We start from the raw sequence: 24,644 nt of genomic DNA, 5'->3' as shown, positions 1-24,644 counted from the left end.
TCAAATATCGTGTTTCTAAAACAGCGAATATGAAAAGTCTAAAATAATATTTAGAAATATATATCAATATATTTAGTATTTCTGTTTTATCAAAACCGGATTCTGGCCGTCTGTTGAAGGAATATTTTACATACAAGTATAAATTATGCAGTGAAACAACCGATGAAAACGTATTAACAAAGGTACAGGGTGTGTCAAAAGCCAGAAAACATTTATCACCAACTGAATCAACAAGGTGTATAATGTGTTTTCTCTGTTTCAGACCTCCACAGATATGACAATTCTTGACATTAAACACTATTACGAAAATAGTACAGAATTTCCGTTGATTTATGACTTTTGACATATCATCTATGTATGTATGTATGCACGTGTGCGTGAGCTAGTATCCTTGTTGCTGTATATTGTAATTTGTAAAGTTCCTTATTGCAGAAAGTAAAAGTTTTTTTAATTATTTGAATTTTATTAACTGTTTTACTAATTACGTTTTAGTAAAAAAAATTGAGTACATTGTAATAAAACAATTTTTGAACCTCGCAACGTCACTACAGTCCTTGTTGCCTGTCCTGTCATGCTCTATTTCTCAATCGTATATCTTGATAATAGTTTTGCAGCGTAGTTTCCATTGCATAAATCTCCATAGTAAAGCGGTTATGTAAGTCAAAAAATTCACTGCTGCCTGCATTCTTTCCATAATCCATCTTGGGTGCCGTACGAAAACGACTGTTTCTCAGAGTTCGCTTTAACATTCCGATCCCAAAGATATCCATGGGCGTTACGTGCAGCGAATTGACCAGTATTTCTTTGTTCGTAAACCCACATCATATTCCAGCTGCTGCTGTTATGCGAAAGTTGAACGGATTTGTCATGGAAGCAACATATGTACACGTGCCTTATGTCGCCTTTCCAGACGGAGATTCTTCTCAATTATATCGGGCAATGTTGCTGGAGATTACAAACCTGCTCACGACGTCTTACATGTTACAAAATGTACTGCGTTTACCACAATTGCGGAAGGACTTGGTGCAGGTATCTTTGTGGAAGGTCCTGGTGGCCCAACTTTATCCTTATTTCTTTGTTTGTCAGCACCACAAATGCGATCCATATTCGGTGGTATGATCCAACCTACGAAACACTCAAAATTTTAAAATATAATTAAATGCGTTTGATCGTGGATTCAGAGAAAGTTTGTGTGTTTTTTCTTATACCAAAGCCACATCGAGCTATCTGCTGAGTCCACCGAGGGGAAAGGATTCGGCGAAAGTTTGTGTGTTTTTTCTTATACCAAAGCCACATCGAGCTATCTGCTGAGTCCACCGAGGGGAAAGGATTCGGCGAAAGTTTGTGTGTTGTTTCTTATACCAAAGCCACATCGAGCTATCTGCTGAGTCCACCGAGGGGAAAGGATTCGGCGAAAGTTTGTGTGTTTTTTCTTATACCAAAGCCACATCGAGCTATCTGCTGAGTCCACCGAGGGAAAGGATTCGGCGAAAGTTTGTGTGTTTTTCTTATACCAAAGCCACATCGAGCTATCTGCTGAGTCCACCGAGGGGAAAGGATTCGGCGAAAGTTTGTGTGTTGTTTCTTATACCAAAGCCACATCGAGCTATCTGCTGAGTCCACCGAGGGGAAAGGATTCAGAGAAAGACATTTTAAAAGCTTCTAAATTTTTTAAGCTTATAAATTGCAGAGTACGTTAATTTTTTCCGGTGTGTATTACAAAAACATGTTCCAATTTTGTTTTATTTTCAGTTTTTGGAACACGTGACGTTGTATCGTTCCTCATTCAGAGCTGTTTCTTTACTTTAATTTTTTATCGTTAATTAAAACCATGTTTAACTCAATACGTCTTTATTTTTAATCGCCGTAAGCTAAATAACTAGTTTTGTACTTGAAAAATATTTTATTTTTACACATAGGTAGTTATTTTGGTGTTTTTCTTGCTTATGTACAAGCACGTGGACAGAACGTTTCTATGTCAAACAATACAATCTTCTTTTGAATTGGTTTTTAGTAAATACTTTCTGTAACTATATCGAGTGATAGTGGAAGACTTTTAGTTCACGTTTTCTCCCGAAGTTTTGAAAAGTGCAACAAAGTTTTTGAATATAATTGATCGAAACTCCATGAAACCGTTCATACGTGACTGGAAGCGTTTCCTTTGATCACTTTGTGTCTTCAACCTCACATAGTTGCATGAACATTGTAACTGATACTGTGAGTTACACTGTAAACCCTATTTTAAAAAAACTTTATAAGTGTTCTGCTAACAGCTCTTTTTCCAGATTCTGAGAAAACAAATTTTCTTAGAGAAAGTTCGGCGACATAACCATAAGCAATATGTATGTTAAACTGGGGAAATTTGATATAAAGACCAGAGACACAAATGTGTATTAGTATGTATCATATTCAAGTGGAATAATAATCTTTAAAATTAAATCCTGCAAAAGCATTTTATAGGACGACGAAAGAAAAATATTAGGCACAGTTACGAGTAGCAAAACGAAGCAATGACATTGCTCTGATAAAACTCGTTTATTAATACAATGAGAACGAAGTTAAAGTTAACGTTATGAGTTCACAAAAATAACATGATTACCAGATTAGAGAAAAGTTTGAACTGTAATAGCAACACTGTTTTTGAAATATCACACACTTGGATTCGTTTAATTACAGTGTAAAACAAATGTAACTGTTGCAGATAGAAGTTAATTTTACTAAAATTTCTAAGACACTGATTTGATGAGAGAACGTAAATGGTATTCGTAAAACGTTGTGTTTTTGTATAGTTTCAACCAGTGAAGTAATAAGTAGATTAAATTTTTCAAGAAGAAACGAAACGAATAATATAGTGAATCTCTAAGATTCGACCAATAAGATCAGGAGGATAGATTTAGTCAGCTTTATTCTATAAAATGCCATAAACACGCCTAATCATTTCTCATATTAGCATAGATTGAAGAAAAATTTAACTTATATGCGCACGTGTAACACAGGAAAAAAGTAACATTTGTACTTACCGATACGTTCCGAACCATGGCAACACTTAGTAACAAATATATTTATCCAAAATAAATTTTAAGTAGTTGAATAGAGATCTACTTTAGGGTTAATAATCCTTTCTTTGATTTAACATGTGGTGTTTCATTTGTTTGTTAGTTTGGAATTAAGCGCAAAGCTACACAGTGGGCTGTCTGTGCTCTGCCCACTTCGGGAATCGTTAGTTTTCTGCATACATGCCGTTTTGCCACTAGGAGGCAACGTGTGGTGATTAGTAAGCTTTGGGAACATTTAAATGTTTTTTTGAAAGTTGTATGAAAAAAGGTAAATATTTACTATGTTTTGAATAATTCTTATTTACTGTATCTGCAAGATATTGTTATAATATAAGTACAATAAAACAGCAAATTTTCGAAATTTAATCCACGAAAATAACTTCTGTGATTTGGAACTAAGTGTACGCACTTTTACCCCTAAAATCTACGTGTAAATAGTTAACAGCTGTGATACCCGTGTGTACATGACCGTAAAAGTTTGGAAACAAAAGCTAGAAAGGTCACATAAAATGATTTTTTTTTCGCAGAAGTGTGCAGAACACTACACGTGAATTTCAACTCACCAAACATATGAGCACTACGTTTAAAAGGGCACTAAAATATTTAAAATCGAAAAAAATTGTATATTTAAATTCACGATTGTTTTTGAATTTCGCGCAAAGCTATACGAAGGCTATCTGCGCTAGCCGTCCCTAATTTAGCAGTGTAATACTAGAGGGAAGGCAGCTAGTCATCACCGCCAACTCTTGGGCTACTCTTTTATCAACGAATAGTGAGATTAACCATAACATTATAACGCCTATACAGCTGAAAGGGCAAGCATGTTTGGTGCGACCGGGATTCGAACCCGAAAGTATCACATGTATCTATTACAATACTAGGAGTAATATAGCAGTTTTATAATTAAAATCAGTACACCAATTTAAGGAAAACAAAATATATACTTTATTTTCTTAATTGTTATTAATTTCGATAAATAAATGATATGTTTATGTGTGAACAAATATAATATAATAAACACTGAAAGGGTTTATAAAACCCGATTCCCCCAAGCATGTAGTCTTATAATGCTAAAATTTGGGTTTCGATATCCATGGTGGGTAATGTACAGACAATCCATTGCATAGCTTTAAGCTTAACAATAAACAAACAAATCCCGTGTGTAAATGAAAACCTGCAAAGGTATATTTGTCTTATAAGATTTGTAGTTGTGACGGATTTGCTATTATATCGATGTTTGTTTAAGTTAAATTTATATTTAGAAATGTACGTATGTTATACTGTTAAGGCTGTATTGCTAAATTCCCGCCTTTTTGCTAAAGTTGTAGAAGACTTTCGGGTGTAAGAATCAACAATGTATGTGTGTAAACGTTGGTGTGTCGTCAGTATTGTTGTGCTGGCTGAAATTTCTAGAAACTCTCCTCATACCTATAAATGCAACCAACGCGACGCGCCAATAGGCAGTATATACTGTTTGCTTTATTTGTTTACTATAAACCTCGGAAGCTGTGACTGAGATTAACACTTATTAATTGGGAACTTTAGATATTTGACCAGGAACGTTTATAGATTTCGAACATAACAAACCATTTAACTTTAGCATATTCACATGAGACTTTAGTACTTTTATAAATACATTACATAACTTCAGTGGTAAAAATCTCGATGTGTGACAGATGAAGAAAGAAGAATACAGAGCCAGCTAGCTCCTTGTTAAATGAATTGTACCTACATCAACTCGAAATTAACTCGTTCATCGTGAACTGTCGATAAGATATCAAGGAACTTCCAGATCAGACAGAAGATTCAATATTGTTTGTAAGAATAGTGGAAGACAGCAGATAAATTTTAGAATAAAGTCGTATAAATAATAACAGTTCATCCCTTTATTAGAACGATATGACGACACTCGGTGAGGAACATTATATCATAAGTTTAAGATAAATAAATCACTTGCAACACAATGCTTTAACCGACCTACAAAAACCTTCTTTGATAACAGTTTTACGCCTTCATTTTCAAATGTAGATAAAATATTATACACGTTTTATAATGTAATACCACATATGTTTTGTTTTGTACGAACCTACATTGATTGTAATAAAAAGCCAATTGAACAATTAACTTCAGTAACGTTACATTCTTGAGTGCTTCCATTCCTTTTAGGTTACGGTGCAGAGAACTGCTTTTTAATTTGAGAAATTACTTTTAATAAAGTGGATAAATAAAGCTTGGGTGATTACTATTCGTTCCAAAGATTCTCGCATGAGGATGAAAATAAATTTGATATATACTTGCGAATCACTTGAAGCACAAATTTTATAATTAGTAGGATGTGGCTACATAAGGTTAGTAAGAAATAGTTCATTATTGTCAGTTGTATTCACAATAAACAGGAGCGTGAAATTGCTCTATGTACAATGTTATTTACATTTATAATAACTTAGGAATAACCTCCGGTTCTGGATTGTTCGTAAAAGTATAGTTATGTCTAGTTGAGTTCTTTGCATTAACATAAAATTGTTTCTTTTTACCAGTTTAAAAGTGTTAAGTTATCATTACTTTTCACTCTAGAAAGGTAAGTGGTTGATGTGGAGAAGGAACAGTGGCGGCCCCTGGATATTTTCGTTGGGGGAGGGCTTGAGGTAAACTGTGGAAGGGCTTCCCAAAATGCCATCAATATGAAGTATAGATGGTAAATTACAATAATGTAAATACCAAGGCACATTTCAGAAAGGTGTGCTATCTTGAACTGCGTATTCAATGCAGTTTTCATTGGAAACTCACACTCTGATTAATAATTCACTACAACAAAATAGAAATAAGCTGTTTATGAAAATATGCGTATATGTAAAAGAGGAAGTGTTTTCCATATTTTATGAATATATGTAGGTAACAATATTGGGGGGCTGGGGGCTTGGCTCATTTGGGGGGGCCAAGCCCTCCCTGGGCGCCGCCATTGAGAAGGAATATCAATTTGTAAGTGGCAGAGAACTTCTAATTTGTAAATACCATTTCGAAAGAATTAAACTTGTTTGGCATCTTTTAAGAAATTTGTTTCCATCTGCCCCCGTTAGTAGAGCGGTAAATGTACAGAGTTATAACGGTAAAATCAGGGGTTCGATTCCCCTCGATGGGCTCAGCAGATAGCCCAATGTAGCTATGCTATAAGAAAAACACGCATATTCTTTCTATGTCGTTGCACTTTCTTATTCCCCGTGATGGATGTCTACGCGTTGTTGGTTGCTGAGTTGTAATATAGAACTGGTATGTATTATTCTTCATATTAAATTATCACTCATGTGTTGCACTTCCGACACATATGGACGATCCAATTTACCCATTTTTGCTCAGCATATATTTACAGGTATGTTTGTATTATTGTCTATGAACTCAATACATACTGTGCTAATTTAGTTTAACGAATTTATATATTTTACTTCATCTCTTTCCTTACGCACAATATATTGATTTTTTTAAAATTTAATATGTGAAATTTTCTTTACCAAAAGATTCATGTTTAGGAAAGGTGTGTTAATAGTAAGTAAAATACAAACGTAGCAGAAAATAACTTAGTTTTAATATTAGTTTTCATTCGTTACCACATAAACTTCTTTCCTTCTGTTTCCGACGCAGTCTAACGTAGATGATTTCACCCCATCTGGAGCACAAGTTAAGTTGCAACAGTCATTATTTTCATAGAATTTACTTTTCATTTCAATCCGTATTGCTTACAGGACGTGCCAAAAACAATCAACAACACAGAAACCCGGTTTCGTAATGCTACTCACTGCAGGGGACCCTGGTGAATTATTATTTTTAGGACACAGAATGCAACGTATTCTCTCTTGTTCACCTGCCACCGTTTCTAACATTCGGGCATTAAAATGAAGAGTTGGTTTCCATAGTAACCTTTACTGACGAGCCTCGTTCCACGGCGGCGCGCGCCCTAGCGCGAATGCGGAGGCCGAGCAATCGAAGGTCGTAGCCCAGTCCGTTAGCACTCTTAGTAGCTATCTGTCATGTTCGTAGTAGAGGCTGTGAAGGCATCAAAGTACAGACTGTTTACTGTATCACTAGATACTATTAGAAATAATTAATCGATCGATCATACCTTATCTAATACCACTGTTGTTCCCCAGAGTTTGATGAATTATTCTATTTCGAGTGACGTAATTGAACAACGCTTTAAACTGTTGTTGTAGGTTCCGTCTGAAGCTCTTCATTGGTCAATCGCTGTCCTCTCGACAACTTGCTTACATAATTACACATGCAAAGACTGAAGGCGAAGAGACGGTAAAGATTCATTCCATCCTTTATTAAAACCAGAATTCTATGAAAGGCTTACGTGATCAACTAATTTGCTAATGTCCGCAATCTATTTTGTGTTTGTGGTTGTCTTAAAATTCAAATCATAGTTTTAGATATAATTTCTCGTTTTTTTTTTGTTTTTTTTTGGAAAAACCACCAACAAATAGTCAGGGGCGATTATTCAATAAGAACGTATATACGAATCAGGATTTGCTTATCAACTAAATCAATAGGTTTTTACTCTAATGACACCTACAGATGCTTGTATTGAATGAAATACTCTAACTGATCTTTATGGTAAATATATTTTTCTTAAATATATGCTTTAAGTATTTCAGTTTAGAAAATTAAAATCCTTTCTGTTTTTTTTTTTTTTTTTACGTTTCATGGACATATCTTTAATGCAAACATGCTGCCTGCCATTATATCAAATGTCAAGTGTTCCACCTTCATCTGTAAGCCTGAGAACTAAAATATCTCGATATTTTTGGTAGGCAGATCGCAGATTACCTACTGCTTAGCTACGCGATTAAACGCAAACAAATAAACAATAGCTACTGACTCTAATTCCTCAAGCTTGGTAGATTACACCTTCAAAGCAAAAAGAATGAAGTCTATATCTGTTTATTACTTCCATGTTTCTACTGTACTTGAGAACGGTTCTTAATATTTTACTTTTAGGTAAAGTAGTATACATCCGATGTTTTACTTGATATCTGCCAAATTGAAACGTTGCTTATAAAATGCCGTCAATATAATATTTCAAAAAATTGATAACAGTTTAAAAAATAAAAGGCCTCGTTTTTTGTTGTTTTTCTCACTTACCCGAACAACAACTTCTGAATCGTTGTAGGTAACTACAAAAACTGTGGCCAACTTCAGGAGTTCTGTAGCGCTGCTAATCAGTTTTAATAAAGTGTGAAACTTTAAGTATTACATATTTAATAACACTGAAACAAATTATTACTTTGAAATTTACATGAGTATCAGACGAATCTCCGGAAATGCCTTTGCATTTTATATTAGGGAAAAGCAGATTAAATGTATAACCACTTACTTAATAACTATTGGACTCTGAGACGCCATGTTTCCCGGAGTAGCGCAATTAGGAAAAAGACAAATCACTCGGTTAAAACCAGATGGTTCACCATCATCTTCGTCTTCATCTTCCATAACTTCGAATAGCTCTTCGGGTTCGTCAACGAAAATTCCTAATAAAAAAGTGACAAATAAGAGTTCTCGCCATCGATCCCTATTGTACCAAGTATTGGTATCTCCACTGAAGAAGAAAATTGATGTCTCTCCTCAACAACCTTGCAAAGCCAAAGAAAGTACCTCAGATTTGGTAAGATAGTGTTTGTAAAAGTTTATATGGATAAGTATACTTTTGTGGGATGTTAATAACATGAAGCGATAATGACAGCGAAATATTAAAATTAATATATTCAACATTGTTTGAAACCAGTGTGTTTGTAGGATTGGGATAAATCTTTTTTTTTATAACATGGTTTGAAATAAATGTGTTTGTAGTGTTGTAATAAACCAGATTTTTTTATTGTGGTTCGAAATCAGTATGTTTGTAGTGTTGAGATAGATCAGATTTTTTTAAGGTGGTTTGAAATCAATGTGTTTGTAGCGTTGTAATAAACCAGATTTTTTAATTGCGGTTCGAAATCAGTATGTTTGTAGTGTTGGGATAAATCAGATTTTTTTATAACATCGTTTGAAATCAATGTGTTTGTAGTGTTGTAATAAACCAGATTTTTTAATTGCGGTTCGAAATCAGTATGTTTGTAGTGTTGGGATAAGTCAGATTTTTTAAACTTGGTTTGCAGTGTTGAGATAAATGAACTTAGGCACTTTGAAATCGGCCAATAGAATCGTTCGTTTTCACTCATAAAAAAATCATAATTTTTTCCTACACAATGAATGTAAATTTTGAAAGGAGTAAACTAACTGTCATTAAGAACGATACGTGTATTATGTTACTTTACAACAAAATTTGTGGATAACACAATTCATTGATGCTGTTCACTTGGCGTGTTCTCATTTTCAAATTGAGTAAAGCACTAAGATTGAATGTATAGTACAGTTTTTGAGGTTTACAAATAATTATCAGATAATATATATACACAAATATATATAATGACTTTACCTGTATTAGCTAGTTGAGAATTCGACTTCGAAAATATGCTTAATAACTGGTGTGTGAAACATCAACTATTATTCTAATTGCTTCAAATTATTTCACTCAGTTTGATACGAGACCAAGGATCAATATGATTCCACTCAGTATAGATGAAAGATCTGACGATACCGCTGTATCCTTGTGTAAATATAACACGAAAGAATCGTAATCCTATTTTGAAACCGTGATATTTTCTTTAATGGAAGAAGGACCGTCGCCTGAAGGTATTTTAATACCACATTTCAGCTCATAGTTAAATATCAATTGTTGAGTGTATAACACCACGTGTTGACGAAGCATCATCCGTAGTCGTTGTCTTGTGTGTCATTACATTACAATAAGACTTATACTAGTTTTTTATCAAATACTCTCTAACGTATCTGTCTTAGATACTTTGTTATTGTATCCCTGGTGGCTCAGCGACAAGTCTTATATTGTTAAAACCTGGTTTCGACATCTGCAGATGGCAGAACACACACAAGTAGCTCATCACGTAACTTTTCTTCATTTTAACAATGAACAAAACAGTTCTACCATAAATGCAAAATACAAATACACTTGTTCTAATGTAATGTTAGTTTACAACTGCGTTGCTGCTTAATTATTCAATGCAAGGTTTAATCTCAACATATGTTGAGAAGTAGCTTATATTTCACCATAACAACTTGCCTCTCTCTCTCTCTACTAGCACGGCACAACTTGCAATCTGAGAGTTGTGGGTTCGAATCCCCATCACACCAAACATGCGCGCTCTTTTAGCCATGAGGGCGTAATAATGTGTCATCCAATCCCACTATTCCTTGGTAAAAGAGTAACCTAAGAGTTGGTGGTGAGTGGTAATAATTAGCTGCTTTCCCTCTAGTCTTTCACTGCTAAATTAAGGACGGCTAGTGCAGATAGCCCTCGTGTAGATTTCCTCGAAATTGAAGAAATAGACTATAGCAAGTAGGAAATTGAATTCATCAATTGAAATACATTTTGAAGAGTCGTAGTATCCTTAGGGAAGGAGGATTTTAAGGAAAACACGTTTCAGCTTTCAAGACGCCGAAACATCTTACACTGAAAGATGCAGTGCATGGGAAGTTAACACTTCGGTTATAGAAGGATACTGGCCATAATACCACAGTTAACACTCGTATAAAATAGTAAGTAAGTAAAATAATAATAAGCGATAGCCCTCGTGTTGTTTTACGCAAAATTGAAAATAAATCCAAACAATTCACACACACTCCCTCTAGTGGAAAAAACAAACATTGAATTCTGGCATAGATGTTCCATATCCGTGTGAACGAGAATATAGTGTTTTGTAAAAGTGAGTTTAGTTAGCCTGCAGTGGGCAGAGCACAAATCGCCCATGGTGAAGCTTCGTGCTTAACAACAAACACTTATACCTTTAATAATATAACATCAATAAAAATAGGTATAATGGCTTGCGTTGACAACAGGAATTCTGCTGTGACAGAAGACAATTTGGTATCTTTGCTCAGAAAACACAAAAGAACAAAAGAGAAAAGCAGGCAGATAAACCCGTAGAGAAGCATTTTCATATACTGATGATAACTGATATCTCGTTTATGAATTGTACTGTGCTTATTAATTTTATTTGCTTAATGCTTTTAATAGAATGTTTAATAATAATGAATCTGAAATGGTTCCTTTAGTATTCATTAATTTACATATATAGATTACACTTTAAGAACGTAAGCACACAAATGGTACACAATATTTTGTTTCAAACTTTCCAGAACTATGTACCAACGTTATATCAGAGGTCACCTACAGTGTATCAGTTTACGAAGAGAGCACGAAACTTGCCGAACGTAGTACGAAAAACATGAATTTATAATGTTAAAAGTACCATTACGAAAGCTTCTGAACTGAAATGAGGATTTAGAATTCTTAATCCGCTGTTCTAAACAAAGTGATTTTTGTGTATCTTATGTTTACGATTATCTTTTTCTCAAATGCGTTTACAGCAGCAGCATCTTACAGAAATTTAGACCGTAATTTCCGTTTCGAGTTTTGCAAAATACGTCATTGCCATGGAAACATTGTTATTTAAATAGTAAACATCAAAACGTGTCCTGAATTTGTTAAGTTTATCACGGAATCATTTTTTATTATCATATATTGCTTCGAATATCATTTGACAGGAGAAATTATATGAAATTTAAGTCTATTAAATACTCAGCGTGTCCGGAAGTTGTATTAACAAATTTATTAACATTTGTAGAGATGTTTAGTTGTATAATTTCCAGAAATCCTGTCTCTGCATTTTCCAAAATGTGAAATATTTAAAGTATCAAATTTATTAAACGATGAAATCATTTAGTATTTAAATTTTAAATACTATTTTCAGTATTCTCATTAAATCATATCCTATCGTTTTACTTGGGGATTGAGAAATTTGTCTGTTAGTTATTCAAATAAATTAAGGCCCCGCATGGCCAGGTGGTTAAGGCATTCGACCTGTAATCTCAGGGTCGCGAGTTCGAATCCTCGTCACACCAAATATGCTCGCTTTTTCAGCTATGTAGTCGTTATAATATGACAGTCAATCCCACTATTCGCTGGTACAAGAGTATCCCAAGAGTTGGCGGTGGAGGGTGATGACTAGCTGCCTTCCCTCTGGTCTTACTCTGCTAAATTAGGGACGGCTAGCGCAGATAGCCCTCGAGTAGCTTTGTGCGAAATTCAAAACAAACCAAATAAGTTATTCCTGCAAATCATATACGATAATGTATACTTCATGATGGCGAGAAACCCACTTGAAGTAAAAATGTATTCTAAAGATGGCTGGTATGGGTATTAATACTTTAATTAAAATAAAATATAGAATAACGTTTCGACTTTCTTAAGTCATCTTCAGGTTAACAAAAAGAGTTTGCAACTGACCGTTGTCGGGCACAATGTCTTAGGAACAAAAGTGTAAACGGGTACGAGATTGTATGGGATGTTGCAATTAGGTGTTAGGTTATTAATTAGTATAGATATAAAGGTGTTCCTTTATATTGGTTGAAGTTTAGTTTTAGTTGTTGTATAAGTAAGGCTTCTTTGATTTTGTGTTGGTTTATATTTGTTTTCCTACTCAGTATGTTGATGTTTTCTATGGTAATGTTGTGTTTATTTGATTTGCAGTGTTAAAAAACGTGTGAAGGTGACTTTTTATGTTCTTTGAATCTGGTTTCCATTTTTCTACTTCTTTCTCCAGTATAGAAGTCGTGACAGTCGTTAGAGTTTAGTTTATAAATGATGTTGTTATACTTGTCAGTGCAGTTGTTGTTGTTTTTTACATAATATGGACTTTAGTTTTGTATCTGGTTTTTTGGTTTCGGCAAAACGGACGTTCTGGTCTCCTACACTAAAAGTTGCAGTATCACCAGTATATCCCTCCCACAATCGTAATGAATTGTAGGTGGATGATATGCAACATCCGAACCACCACAGGGGGACAACCGATCTGTAGCAACCATTTTACTTTTTACTTTCTTAATATTTCTAAATTCGTATTATTTCATACATTTTTCGCTTTCACTTTTAGCAAGTGAATAATATAAGAGTTATTGGATATGTCTTAAACTGTTTGTGGTTTCGTTTCAGATTATTAATTGAAAAGTTACACTCTAATCAACCCTTTTGTGTTCTGCTCAGTGATAAGTAGATGGATTCTAATAACACTGTTTACAACATAACAATGATGAGTGGTGTTACCTTGTTTAGAAAGCTAGTTCGTTTATTGCTTGAAGTAGTACAGAATGATACATATTGTTTGTATTTTACATATTAAGCAACGCATAACCAGCCCTCACGACCATGAAAGGAGTCACTTACGCCTGTTGTAATCAATTGATTTGAATCACAGTTATAATGATGATAAATTCACTCAATAAAAAATATTCCAGTTGCTAGGAGGCACAGAAACAACAACAATAACTAATATATTCTGTTGTTACGCAAAACTAAAGCCGCTACAACTTTTTAAATAAATAATTGACACACCGGCGAGAAAATGCCATTTTTTAAAACATGTTTCATATATAAATTATGTTCTTCGGTATTTGTAAACAAAATGTGAACTGTTTATTTAGTCCCAAATCTTTCAATTGATACGAAGTCCTTCTTACGTGTTGCGAGGTATCTGGAAATGTGTTTGCCGTTTAAACAATGTGTACTTCCTTCTCATTATCTTAAAGTTAACGCAGCAATACATACTGTATGTCTGATCATTGTTCAAAGTTATTACCTTCGAGCCATGCTTTATTTGCCTGTACTTACTGTTTTTTAGGCCCGATATGGCTAAGTGGTTGAGGCACTGAACTGATAATCCGAGTGTCGCGGGTTCGAATCCCCGTCACACCAAACATGCTCGTCCTTTCAGCCGTGGGGGCGTTATAATGTGACGGTCAATCCCACTATTCGTTGGTAAAAGAGTAGCTCAAGAGTTGACGGTGAGTGGTGATGACTAGCTGCCTTCTCTCTAGTCTTACACCGCTAAATAGAGACGACTAGCGTAGAAAGCCCTCGTGTAGCTTTGCGCGAAATTTAAAAAAGCGTACAAACAAATAGTTTTGTGACTTTGTGAACTCCATATAACTTTAGCTTTGTTCTTGTTTTGCTGCCAGTTAGCGACGTTATCCTGTAAAGACAAAGTGTCTTATACAAGGGTCGTGGGTTTGGATACTAGTAAATATTTCACGTCAGTGAACAGATTCTTTCGCACGTTGAGCAAATTAAAATTCATAAAAGTCTGCTCTGTGAATTGATAAAAAGTGTTCAGCTATGTTCTTAAGAGTATACCTGTATGGTATAAGGCTTGTGTTTTCTACATTTGTAAATAAATTTCTGGTCAAATTTGACAATCACAGGCACTAATGTAAAGGCCGATGACACATTTTACATATTAGTTGTATCTAAGATACGCTACTACATGAAATGGTTTCACAGTTTATACGTATTGTCTAAGTTTTTAGAATTAAATTATCACGTGATTACGTGATGATTAAATGTTGAGTGAAACGAATGCGAAACTTTTTATTATTTTACAATGATAGGAAGTGTGTGTGTGTTTTCTTATAGCAAAGCCACATCGCGTTATCTGCTGAGCCCACTGAAGAGAATCGAACCCCTGATTTTAGCGTTTTAAATCCGTAGACATACCGCTGTACTAGCGGGGTGTGGGGCAGGAACTTAAAGACATGGCGGTAACGTACAGCATTTATCAACTAGCACAAACCTGCGATGGTTTTATCGTCTTGAAAGTTTTACGTGTTCTACTGTAGTTCCTGTACAATGAATCTGAAAATTATATCAATTTGTTTCCATCACGTACAGATTTTTCCCAAAACGTCATATGTGTTTTTACATAAGTGAATCATTTTCATTGAAACTGTGTCACATATTGTCATGCCTAAAAACCTTGACAACCACTGACCATTTTAGATTTCTCCAGAGAAATCGAGACGTGAGAGCAGTATCGATCGTTCTAGAACCCAAACGTAATAATAATAAATGTTCATTATGGTAAACGAAATTATATTTAATTTTTTTTACAAATCAGGGAAAAGAAACTTACATGACAGAAAAAGAAGACGTTATTCTTGAAATATTTGTGTCTGTATTATGGAATATTTTTATTAAAACCAAAAACAGCTTTTATGAAATTTAAACTTCTAGGCCATCACCGTTTTTTCGATCTGTGAACGATTGAGGATCAAATATGAGTTTAACTCATTTTCTTCAAATATTAAATCAACTTCTGGATTTATTCACATTTATGGATCGCTCCAAGTCCATTGACGTCTTTAAACTATTTCTCCACCGTCGTGCTAAATCTAATGTTGAAAATTATGCATTATTGCTTGTCACTACAATTCCTCCTGGAATGCTTCTGGGAAGGGTAGTGAAGTCAATCTAGACTACATATCTTACCCCACTTTCAACGATCCCTTCACCGTACATGAACATCAAATTACAAGCTGAAGAATAACATTAATGTCCATCAAGAGCTTAAAAGATGCATGTTTGTATGGGTTTCTGTGCATTTAGCTTTTTTTTGGCACCTTTTACGTGAAACAACAGTTCATTTCGAAGCAAGGCCGTAGACTTTTGAACCTTGAACTATTAACTTTCGTCACCTTCCTGTTCTCATTTATTATTTTGTTTTCAGTGTCAGTTTTGTCTCAATGTGCTTTTTTTGGGGGAGTCGGAAGTTTTGTATGTAGTATTAATTTTGGGAATGGGATATTTTTTTCGAACTGTTTTGAAATATGGTTTCGGAGCTTGTTGCTGTCTTTTTAACACTCTTCTATGCATGTTTTCTAATTTCTATACATTTTTTGAGAATATCTAGTTAAGTTTTTTTTTTAATTTCGCGCAAAGCTACATGAGGACTATCTACGCTAGCCTTTCCTAATTTAGCAATGTAAGACTAGAGGGAAGGCAGCTAGTCATCACCACCCACCGCCAACTCTTGGGCTACTCTTTTACTAACGAATAGTGGGATTGGCCGTCACATTATAACGCCCCCACGGCTGAAAGGGCGAGCATGTTTGGTGCGACCGGGTTCGAACCCGCGATCCTCAGATTACGAGTCGAACGCTTTAACCCACCTGGCCATGCCGGGCCTTCTAGTAACTTCTTCGCTGTATAGATATTTTGTAAGTAATTTGTTTTGTATTTCCTGTAGCTATACTTTTACACGTGACGACATTACCTTCTGGAGTGGTCGGAAGAAAAAACAAGAACAAAAGTTTTAGGTGCTAAGCCTATGTGTATAGCACGTGACGCATCTGCCTCGCAAAGCAACGTTATTAACAAACACAAGTTGTTGAGAAAGTATGATTAACTCCATGTAATTATGGGTTAGTTGATGGGGGATTCGTATGAGAGAATTGAGCATTTGTTGCCAAGGAAATATTATGAGCAAGTATAAATGCGAGGCTCCATGTCCCCTGCTAGTACAGCGGTACGTCTTCGGATTTACAACGCTGAAATCAGGGGTTCGCTTCCCCTCGGTGGGCTCAGCTGATGGCCTCATGTGGCTGTGCTACAAAAAGAACACACACGCGCGCGCGCGCGAGGCTCTACAGTTCGCATTCCTTCTTGCTAAAAACGCGCTCCACACTTTGTAACCGCGGGTATGCTTATTTAAGTAGTCTGAGAGTTGGCATTGGGCGATGTTTACGAACTGCCTTCCTTATAGTCTGCCAGTTTAAAATTAAAGCAGAGACAGTCTTTGTGTAGCTTTTAGATAAAATCTAAAGTAAAAATGTAACATCAGACATAAATCAGAAAGGAAATTGGTGTGATTTTTATCTCTGAATAGCTTAAAAGATGTTTTGAAATCGAATAATCGACAGTTTTCGCATATATTTTACTACAAAGACTTAAAAGGAAAATTAAAGAGACAACTAAATATCAAATATACTCTTACAGTATACTCCTGTGAAATATTTTGAGTAAGATTTAAACAAGAATAATGATTCAAGCAATTCCCTGGTTTTTATTTGATTCATCAAGTATGTGTGTATATGCATATGTATGTGTGTTTGCGAATCTTTTTCTTAATCTGAGATACGAATTCAGTAGTAATACTGTTACGTTTTAATTCAATAATTAATGATGGATACTACCTATGCGTGTGTGTTTGTGTTTTTCTTATAGCAAAGCCATATCGGGCTATCTGCTGAGCCCACATAGGGGAATCGAACCCCTGATTTTAGCGTTGTAAATCCGGAGACTTACCGCTGTACTAGCTGGGGGCACTACCTATGCAGTTTGCCCCTGAAAAAGAAAGGTCGTCTTTTCGAAAGCGCTTGGGTTATAGTGTTTTTATTTCGTTTCTATCAAGACTTCTTGAACCTACGTGTTTTTCTAACGTAATGAACATACATCACATTTTTCTGTATGTAAACGAACTTATTGGTTAAAAGATCCATAATAACACACGAGACTCAAAAAATAAATCAAAATATTCACTAATTACTGTTAGGTTTTTTCCTACCAATTGTACTTAGAAAATCGGTATTATAATCTTGTTTTTACACTGACTGTAGCAACAATCAGAAGATTCTCACCGGTAATGGACGATATAACAACAAGACAGTACGGTTAAGGTACTTTGTTTTTATACATTTTCTTGCATTTTCTGTATATGTATTCTTCAAGTTGCTTGAAGGCTATCTGCGCTAGTTGTTCATAATTTAGAAATGATAGGTTAGAGGGAAGACAGTTAATCCACCACCAACTCTTGGACCACTCTTTACCCAAGGTTCGAACCCGCGGCTCTCAGATTACTAGTCGAGCGCCCTAACCACCTTGCTAGAGGAGTTGTAACACCAAATTTGATGTTTATTTTTATGTGTAGTTTTTACTTCTAAGTTTTATTGTGTAACATAAAGTAGTTAGCGGATTAGCATGGCATGGTTTGGTGATTATAGCGCCCAACTCGCAATCTGTATATCACTGAACATGTTCGCCCTTTCAGCCGTGGGGGCATTATAATGTGATTCTCCATTTCACTATTCGTTAGTAAAAGAGTAGTCTAAGCGTTGGCAGTGGTTCATGACGACTATCTGCCCTCTTTAGTCATACAATACTAAATTAGGAACGGCTAGCGCAAATCGCCCTCGTGTAGCTTTCCGCGAAATTGAAGAAGCAGACTATAGCAAGTGGGAAATTTAATTCATTAATTGAGATAAATTTTGAAGAGTCGCAGTATCCTTAGGGAAGGAGGGTTTTAATGTAAAAACGTTTTAGCTTTCAAGACGCCGAAACATCTTACACTGAAAGATGCAGTGCATGGGAAGTTAACACTTCGGTCATAGAAGGATACTGGCCATAATACCGCAGTTAACACTCGTATAAAATAGTAAGTAAATAAAATAATAATAAGCGAAAACAAGACGTGTAACTAGTTTTTGTCTGGAAAAAATATTTTCCTTGTAAGGAAGTTCGTAACTATTGCTTACGTGACGTAAGTTATTGGATTCAACGAGAGTTAGAAATCAGTTATCCAGTCGTGAAAACATATAGAAAATAGAAAGTTATCGCTAAATAACGTTTTGATTAAGCTTTAGTGTCATTTTAAGTTTTAGTAAAAGCATATAGATTCTCTTCAGTGTTGTGTATGTGCTCCAAATATACAATTTAAATAATCGTTTTTAATATGTTCTTAGATTTTTTTCTAAAATAAATAACTCTTTGTACACTGCCTAGTATACAAGTGAAAAATCAGCATTTTGAGCCATAAAAAGTAGTTTCTGAATGGCATGGGTTTCAGAAATAATAGTGCAAGTTAGGTAGATAAATAATAATGTAAGTGAGTGAATATGACACTTCAGTGACTTTGTAACTATTTTATCTGTCGTAGAAACCCGCTAAATATTTGTGGTCAAATTATCATCTCTATTGCAACAGTACTTTTTTTTTCAAGTACAGAAGTTCTACAACAATAAAAAAAATTGCAGACACCGAAATTTTTAAGTCCACTTGTCTTAGGACTAACATTTGTTAAGCCTTATTAGGTACTGCTTATATATTTCCCCTCGGTGGACTCAGCAAATAGCCCGATGTGTCTTTGCTATAAGCAAACACAAACACACACATACGGCCTATATTCGATAAAGAGATAAATTAACCTTGTAACTTGTGTCGTTTTTTTTTTTTTTTTTTGCTTTAGTTCAGTTAGGGCTAAACTTTATTGAACCTATTGCTATCAGTAAATACAGTTATAATGCTACTCTACGACCGCCCTAACTTTAGACCTTTTTAAACACTTTGATAAGCTTTTAATATGTTTTTGTACAAAATGTGTATTTCCCTCTTATTTAAATCCCCGCCGCACGAAACATGACGGTCAGTCCCACTATTCGTTTGAAAAAGAGTAGCCCAAGAGTGGATAGTTATGACTAGCTGCCTTCCCTCTAGTCTTACACTGCAAAATTAGGGACGAATAGCGCAGATAGCCCTCTCGTAGCTTTGCGCGAAATTCAAAAACAAACAAACAGAAAAACAATTATTTATTTAAATCTGTTTAAATGAAGTATGAACTTATGTGCATTTAGAATGCAATGTGCGCGCTCATTTTCAGGACAGAGAAAAACTGAACATCATTGTAATAGGCTGTCAATAAATTTTGCTTAGGTCACATATTCTGTAAAATATCCATCTAAAGAAGCTTAGTCACACTTTGTGAGAATAATTTACATGTGCTATTGCAATGAAGTGATGCTACGAATACGAACAGTGACGTCACAGGCGACATGTTGTGCACATATATATTTGTCTCAGGGAAACATATGACTACTGTATCGTTGTCAGGATGGAGAGTGCCTAGGTAATACGTCACAGCTCTTTCTGAGGAATATTATTCTTACGGTGTATTGGTAAATGATTCAGAACCAAGGAAAACAGAGTTTCAAAGAAAGGAGTCTTAAGTAATCATATTGGAAGCGATGAAACCTACGTAGTGAAAAGTTCATGACTGAAACAGATACCGAAGACACACCTCAATTCGTCAGCTGCAGAATGAAGGCTGTGGATACGAAAGAGAATCCTCCGACACTCCAAACAAAAGCCATTGCAGCGAAGTTGTGTCTAAGTTTTAGCACTGCTAAGGAGGCAATAAATAAGATTTTTTCAGGCGAAGAAAGGTCGTAAGTCAAACGTTCACAAACTTCCGGCCTATCCATGACTTATAATCAAGAAATTAGAATCAAAATGAATTCATTAGACTACATACTTACTACCCTCCTTTCCCCGATGTACTTCTAATGTACTTTACTGCCTTTAGCTCTTTAAACAAGGTCCTGAAAGCCGTACATGTCTAGTATGAGGTCTGTGGAAAGTCTGTCAAGATTTGTGGTTCAAAGGTTAACCTCACCCCTACCTCCATCCGTAATAGTGTTGTTGTTTTTTCATAGCAAAGCCTGGGGCCCGGCATGGCCAGGTGGTACGGGCGCTCGACTCATAAACTGGCGGTCGCGAGTAAGAATCCCCTTCACACCAAACATGATCCCCCCTTTCAACTGTGTGAATGTTATAATGTGACGGTCAATCCCACTATTCGTTAATAAAAGAGTAGCCCAAAAGTTAGCGGTGGGTAGTGATGACTAGCTGCCTTCGCTCTGGTCTTACGCTGCTAAATTAGGGGCGGCTTGCGCAGACAGCCCTCGTGTAGCTTTGTGCGAAATTCAAACCGAACAAATAAACAATTCATAGCAAGGCCACATCGGATTACCTGCTGCGTTCACCGACGATAATCGAACCTCTGATTTTTACATTGTAAATCCGTAGACTTATTGCTCTTCCACCGGGATGTACCGGCCTGTCCTAAGATTTTATTACAGTGGAAATTGCGATGTCTTGCAAGAGCACGTGATATTGGTCACGATAATGAACATGATCAAATGGGAAAAGTAGTTCAAAAAGCATCATGGGGCTTATAAAGTGTGATTAATCTTCAAATGTTACTTTTTAAATAACCCAACTAAAACCACATCGCACTTAAATTGTCGTTGTTTTCACAGACTTACTATAGCCGACAGAGGGCGCGCTCTCCATATGAGATTCCTGCCAGCGTATACGAAGATGATCCAGGTATTATGTCCGAAGCAGAAACTTCAGCTACTGGGTTTCGTAGACCTTCAAAAGGGCGTTTTACGCTTCCAATGGTCAGACCTCCCATTAAAGTTCAGGAGAAAACTCTGGGTAAGTAAAGAAAAGTTTATTTTATTAGATGGTTCTTCTACCAATAGTATTTTTTTTTCAAATTATGTTAAAAAAGTGAACTAACTACTGGGAGAATATAAATATTTCTGTGTTATTACGTAGAAAAAAACAAAAACAGCCTCTTCCATGCATGTCAAAGGTAAACTGAAGTAAATACTTTTGCTCGTATTGCTAAGTTTAAAACCTTCTCAAAATTAAATGAACGTATTTTGATTTATTTTACATAAATCTTGCATTCTTGACGTTCCGAAAGTTCTCTCTTGGTTAACGTTTTTGGAGTCCTACTTAAGAAAAATAACAACAAACAGGAAAATCGAGTTAAGTAAGCAGAAACCTTTCTGTCTAGTTCTATGTTTTCATAAGCTTCACACGTATTGATCACCAAACCGTTAAGGAAAACGTTTTTAAATAAACACTCTACTAGAATGTACGGTGTATTTTACTCTCTGTTTTACAAGTGTGAGATACTTCGCATAGTTTATGCGAGCTTTATATCTCTTCTAATAAGACGAAAAAAAGACATACTGTATCAGAATTTCTGGTATGAGATACTTTATTCTACATACAAACAAAATGTTGAGATCACGTAACCAAGAGAAAAAAATAACGTATTCACAATTTTCCATTTTTATAAACAGAGGACAGCACTTGTGACAAACATTTTTCAGCATAATGTTAAAAGGAATTGTATGCAAATTTTCATTCTATTTGATTCGACCAGTTGTTTCTACGAAACTTTATTAATTATTTAAAATAACTTCTGAGCAAAAGAAGATTGTATGATGATATGTCAACCTCAATATTCTGCTACATTCAGTGACAAAGATGTTTTTCGTATAATACCAAGTGTTTTTCAGGCTAGCTGAATCGTAAAGAAACATCGTAGATAATTTGACGCTATTTCGTTTAGCAATCTGTAATGATGTGAGCTGGATTAAGTGCAATCTTTTGTTAATTTCTTATGTGTGAAAACACATCAGAACCAGTGTAAGGATTATTAACCATAAAACTTACTTATTTTAACACCATATATTACTAATTATTATTTTTAGAATGAACCTGCTCAGAAGACTTAACAATCCAATCATCTACTTTCTCGACTCGTAATCTCAGGATCCCGGGTTCGAATCCCCGTCACACCAAACATACTCGCCCTTTCAGCCGTGGGGGCGTTATAATGTGACGGTCAATCCTACTATTCGTTGGTAAAAGAGTAGCCCAAAAGTTGACGGTGGGTGACGAAGATTAGCTGCATTCCCTCTAGCCTTACACTGCTAAATTAGGGATGGCTAGTGCAGATAGCCCTCGTGTAGCTTTGCGCGAAATTCAAAACAAACCAAAAACAGCTACTCTGCTTGATCCCGCAGTGGGTGAACGACCGCAACGTCAAGTGAATAACACGAAATTAATAATTATTAATTATAATATCTGAGTGAAATTAAAGAAAAATATGTATGATGTCAACCATACTATAGCTTCGATATCCAGTGGCGATTTAAATTGTGTGTGTGGTTACATTGAACACTAACATTTGTTTTAACCTGCTTCGTCGAAGCAAAAACGTCATCTATGACTGCTGTTTCAGCGTATGAGTACACTGAGATGTTTTAATAAGCACAACAAGTTTTGTTCACCTATGCTAATTTACTAAAATAACTATACAACAATGGTATATTATGGTAAAGAACAATTAAATATCACATTTGGCATTCATCTTCTAATTGACTAATAAGTTTTCTAACGTATTGGCTAGTACACTAAAATGGCTAAAACGCACCAGGACTTAGCACGCCGTATTATGTTTGTTTGTTTGACTTTTTTGAATTTCGTGTAAAGCTGCATGAGGACTAACAAACAATCCAGTAATACATTTTATGGACTTCGAAAACAATTTCCATAATAATAATAATAATAGCCTTTGACAAGGTTATAATACGATGTTTTAGCCTAAAATTTGAAACTTCCGCTCATTTTCTAGTACAACAATGTCCAATAATAAAGATGGCGTAATCATGGACGATTAACCAACAAACACCCAATACAAAGTTAATTATGAACGACTAAGTAATAAACATTGAATTACTGGTTAATTATGAACGAATAACCAACCATTAATATTAATACAATTGATTTACTCTTGAACAAGTAACTTACAGGTATCTACTTCAGATGGTCACTATGAAATAATAACCTATGAATATTTAGTTTGTTTGTTTGTTTTTGAATTTCGCGCAAAGCTACTCGAGGGCTATCTGCGCTAGCCGTCTCTAATTTAGCAGTGTATGACTAGAGGGCAGGCAGCTAGTCATCACCACCCACCACCGACTTTGGGGTTACTCTTTTATCAACAAATAGTTGGATTCACAGTCATTTTATAATACTCCTAAGGCTGAAAGGGCAAGCGCTCTAATGATCTGGCTATGCCGGGCCTGTCTACATTAATGTGTTTGCAGAGTTCAGATTCGGCACACAATGCACCCCCTCGTCTCACATCATTTGCATAACTCAGTTTTATAACTAACTGGTACAACGCGATAGATCCCGCTCAGCACTATGAAAATAAAGACCTTGCATGACGCCTTATAGGAAACCTACATGATTATCATGTCACGTTTTGGACTTTGAATGAAATTCGGTTATTTTTTCAAATGCAATATATCATCACCTTACCTTAACCGCTTACCGCCAACTCTTGGGATAAATTTAGCAGTTTAGAGGTAAGGCACCAACGAATAGTACTCTTTACCAACGGTGGATTAACCGTCACATTATAACGCATCCACGGCTGAAAGGGCGAGCATATTTGGCGCGACGGGGATGCGAAATCGCGACCCTCAGATTACGAGTCGCACGTCTTAACACGCTTGGCCATGCCGGGCCTATCATAATGTGAGATACACTGATATGTTTAGTGGGATTGATTGTCACGGTATAACTCTCCCATGGCTGAAGGAGCAAGTGTGTTTGATGTGATGGAGATTTGAAATCATGACTCGCAGATTGCCATGCCAAGCCCCGATGCGAAATTTTTAACAATAGATTTCAATGTCATATTCTATACGCCATTAACCGAAATGTAATTTTAGGTTAACGATGTTTACTTTAATATTCCATGGAATAAATTATTTATGACTTTTGTAATTACCTGCGATATACATAATTATTTCAAGACCATCTAAACATATTCTGTATGTCGGAACTTTAAAATGATACTAACTTATATGAAGACTTCAATTACTGTATCCGCCATTTTAATAAAACAGGCAACAAAATAATTCGCGGCTTGATGAATATTTGGTGATAGATGGCTTTTCAGTCACAACAAAAAAGTACACAAGTCATCTTTCGATACAAGAAGC

General features: G+C 35.5%; 1 protein-coding gene across 10 annotated transcripts in view; it reads left to right on the top strand.

Annotated features, from left to right (window-relative positions):
- Nucleotides 1-24,644, top strand: part of LOC143234172 (coiled-coil domain-containing protein AGAP005037-like) — a 417,090-nt gene that overhangs the window by 270,260 nt on the left and 122,186 nt on the right. For 9 of the 10 annotated variants that reach the window (XR_013018535.1, XM_076471312.1, XM_076471309.1 and 6 more), the window contains one exon: nucleotides 21,084-21,264. Coding sequence is in view for 9 of the 10 variants with exons in the window: in XM_076471312.1 (XP_076327427.1) it covers nucleotides 21,084-21,264 (181 nt within the window). In the remaining variant the exon portion in view is untranslated. Of the gene's footprint in view, nucleotides 1-8,323; nucleotides 8,713-21,083; nucleotides 21,265-24,644 lie in introns of those variants that run through there. The other variant, XM_076471307.1, reaches the window with a different exon arrangement.

The sequence above is a fragment of the Tachypleus tridentatus genome, chromosome 12 (genome assembly GCF_004210375.1).
Source record: "Tachypleus tridentatus isolate NWPU-2018 chromosome 12, ASM421037v1, whole genome shotgun sequence".
In the NCBI taxonomy this organism is placed as follows: Eukaryota; Metazoa; Arthropoda; class Merostomata; order Xiphosura; family Limulidae; genus Tachypleus; species Tachypleus tridentatus.
The sequence above is the reverse complement of the archived record's forward strand: the minus strand, read 5'-3'. Positions and strand labels throughout refer to the sequence as shown.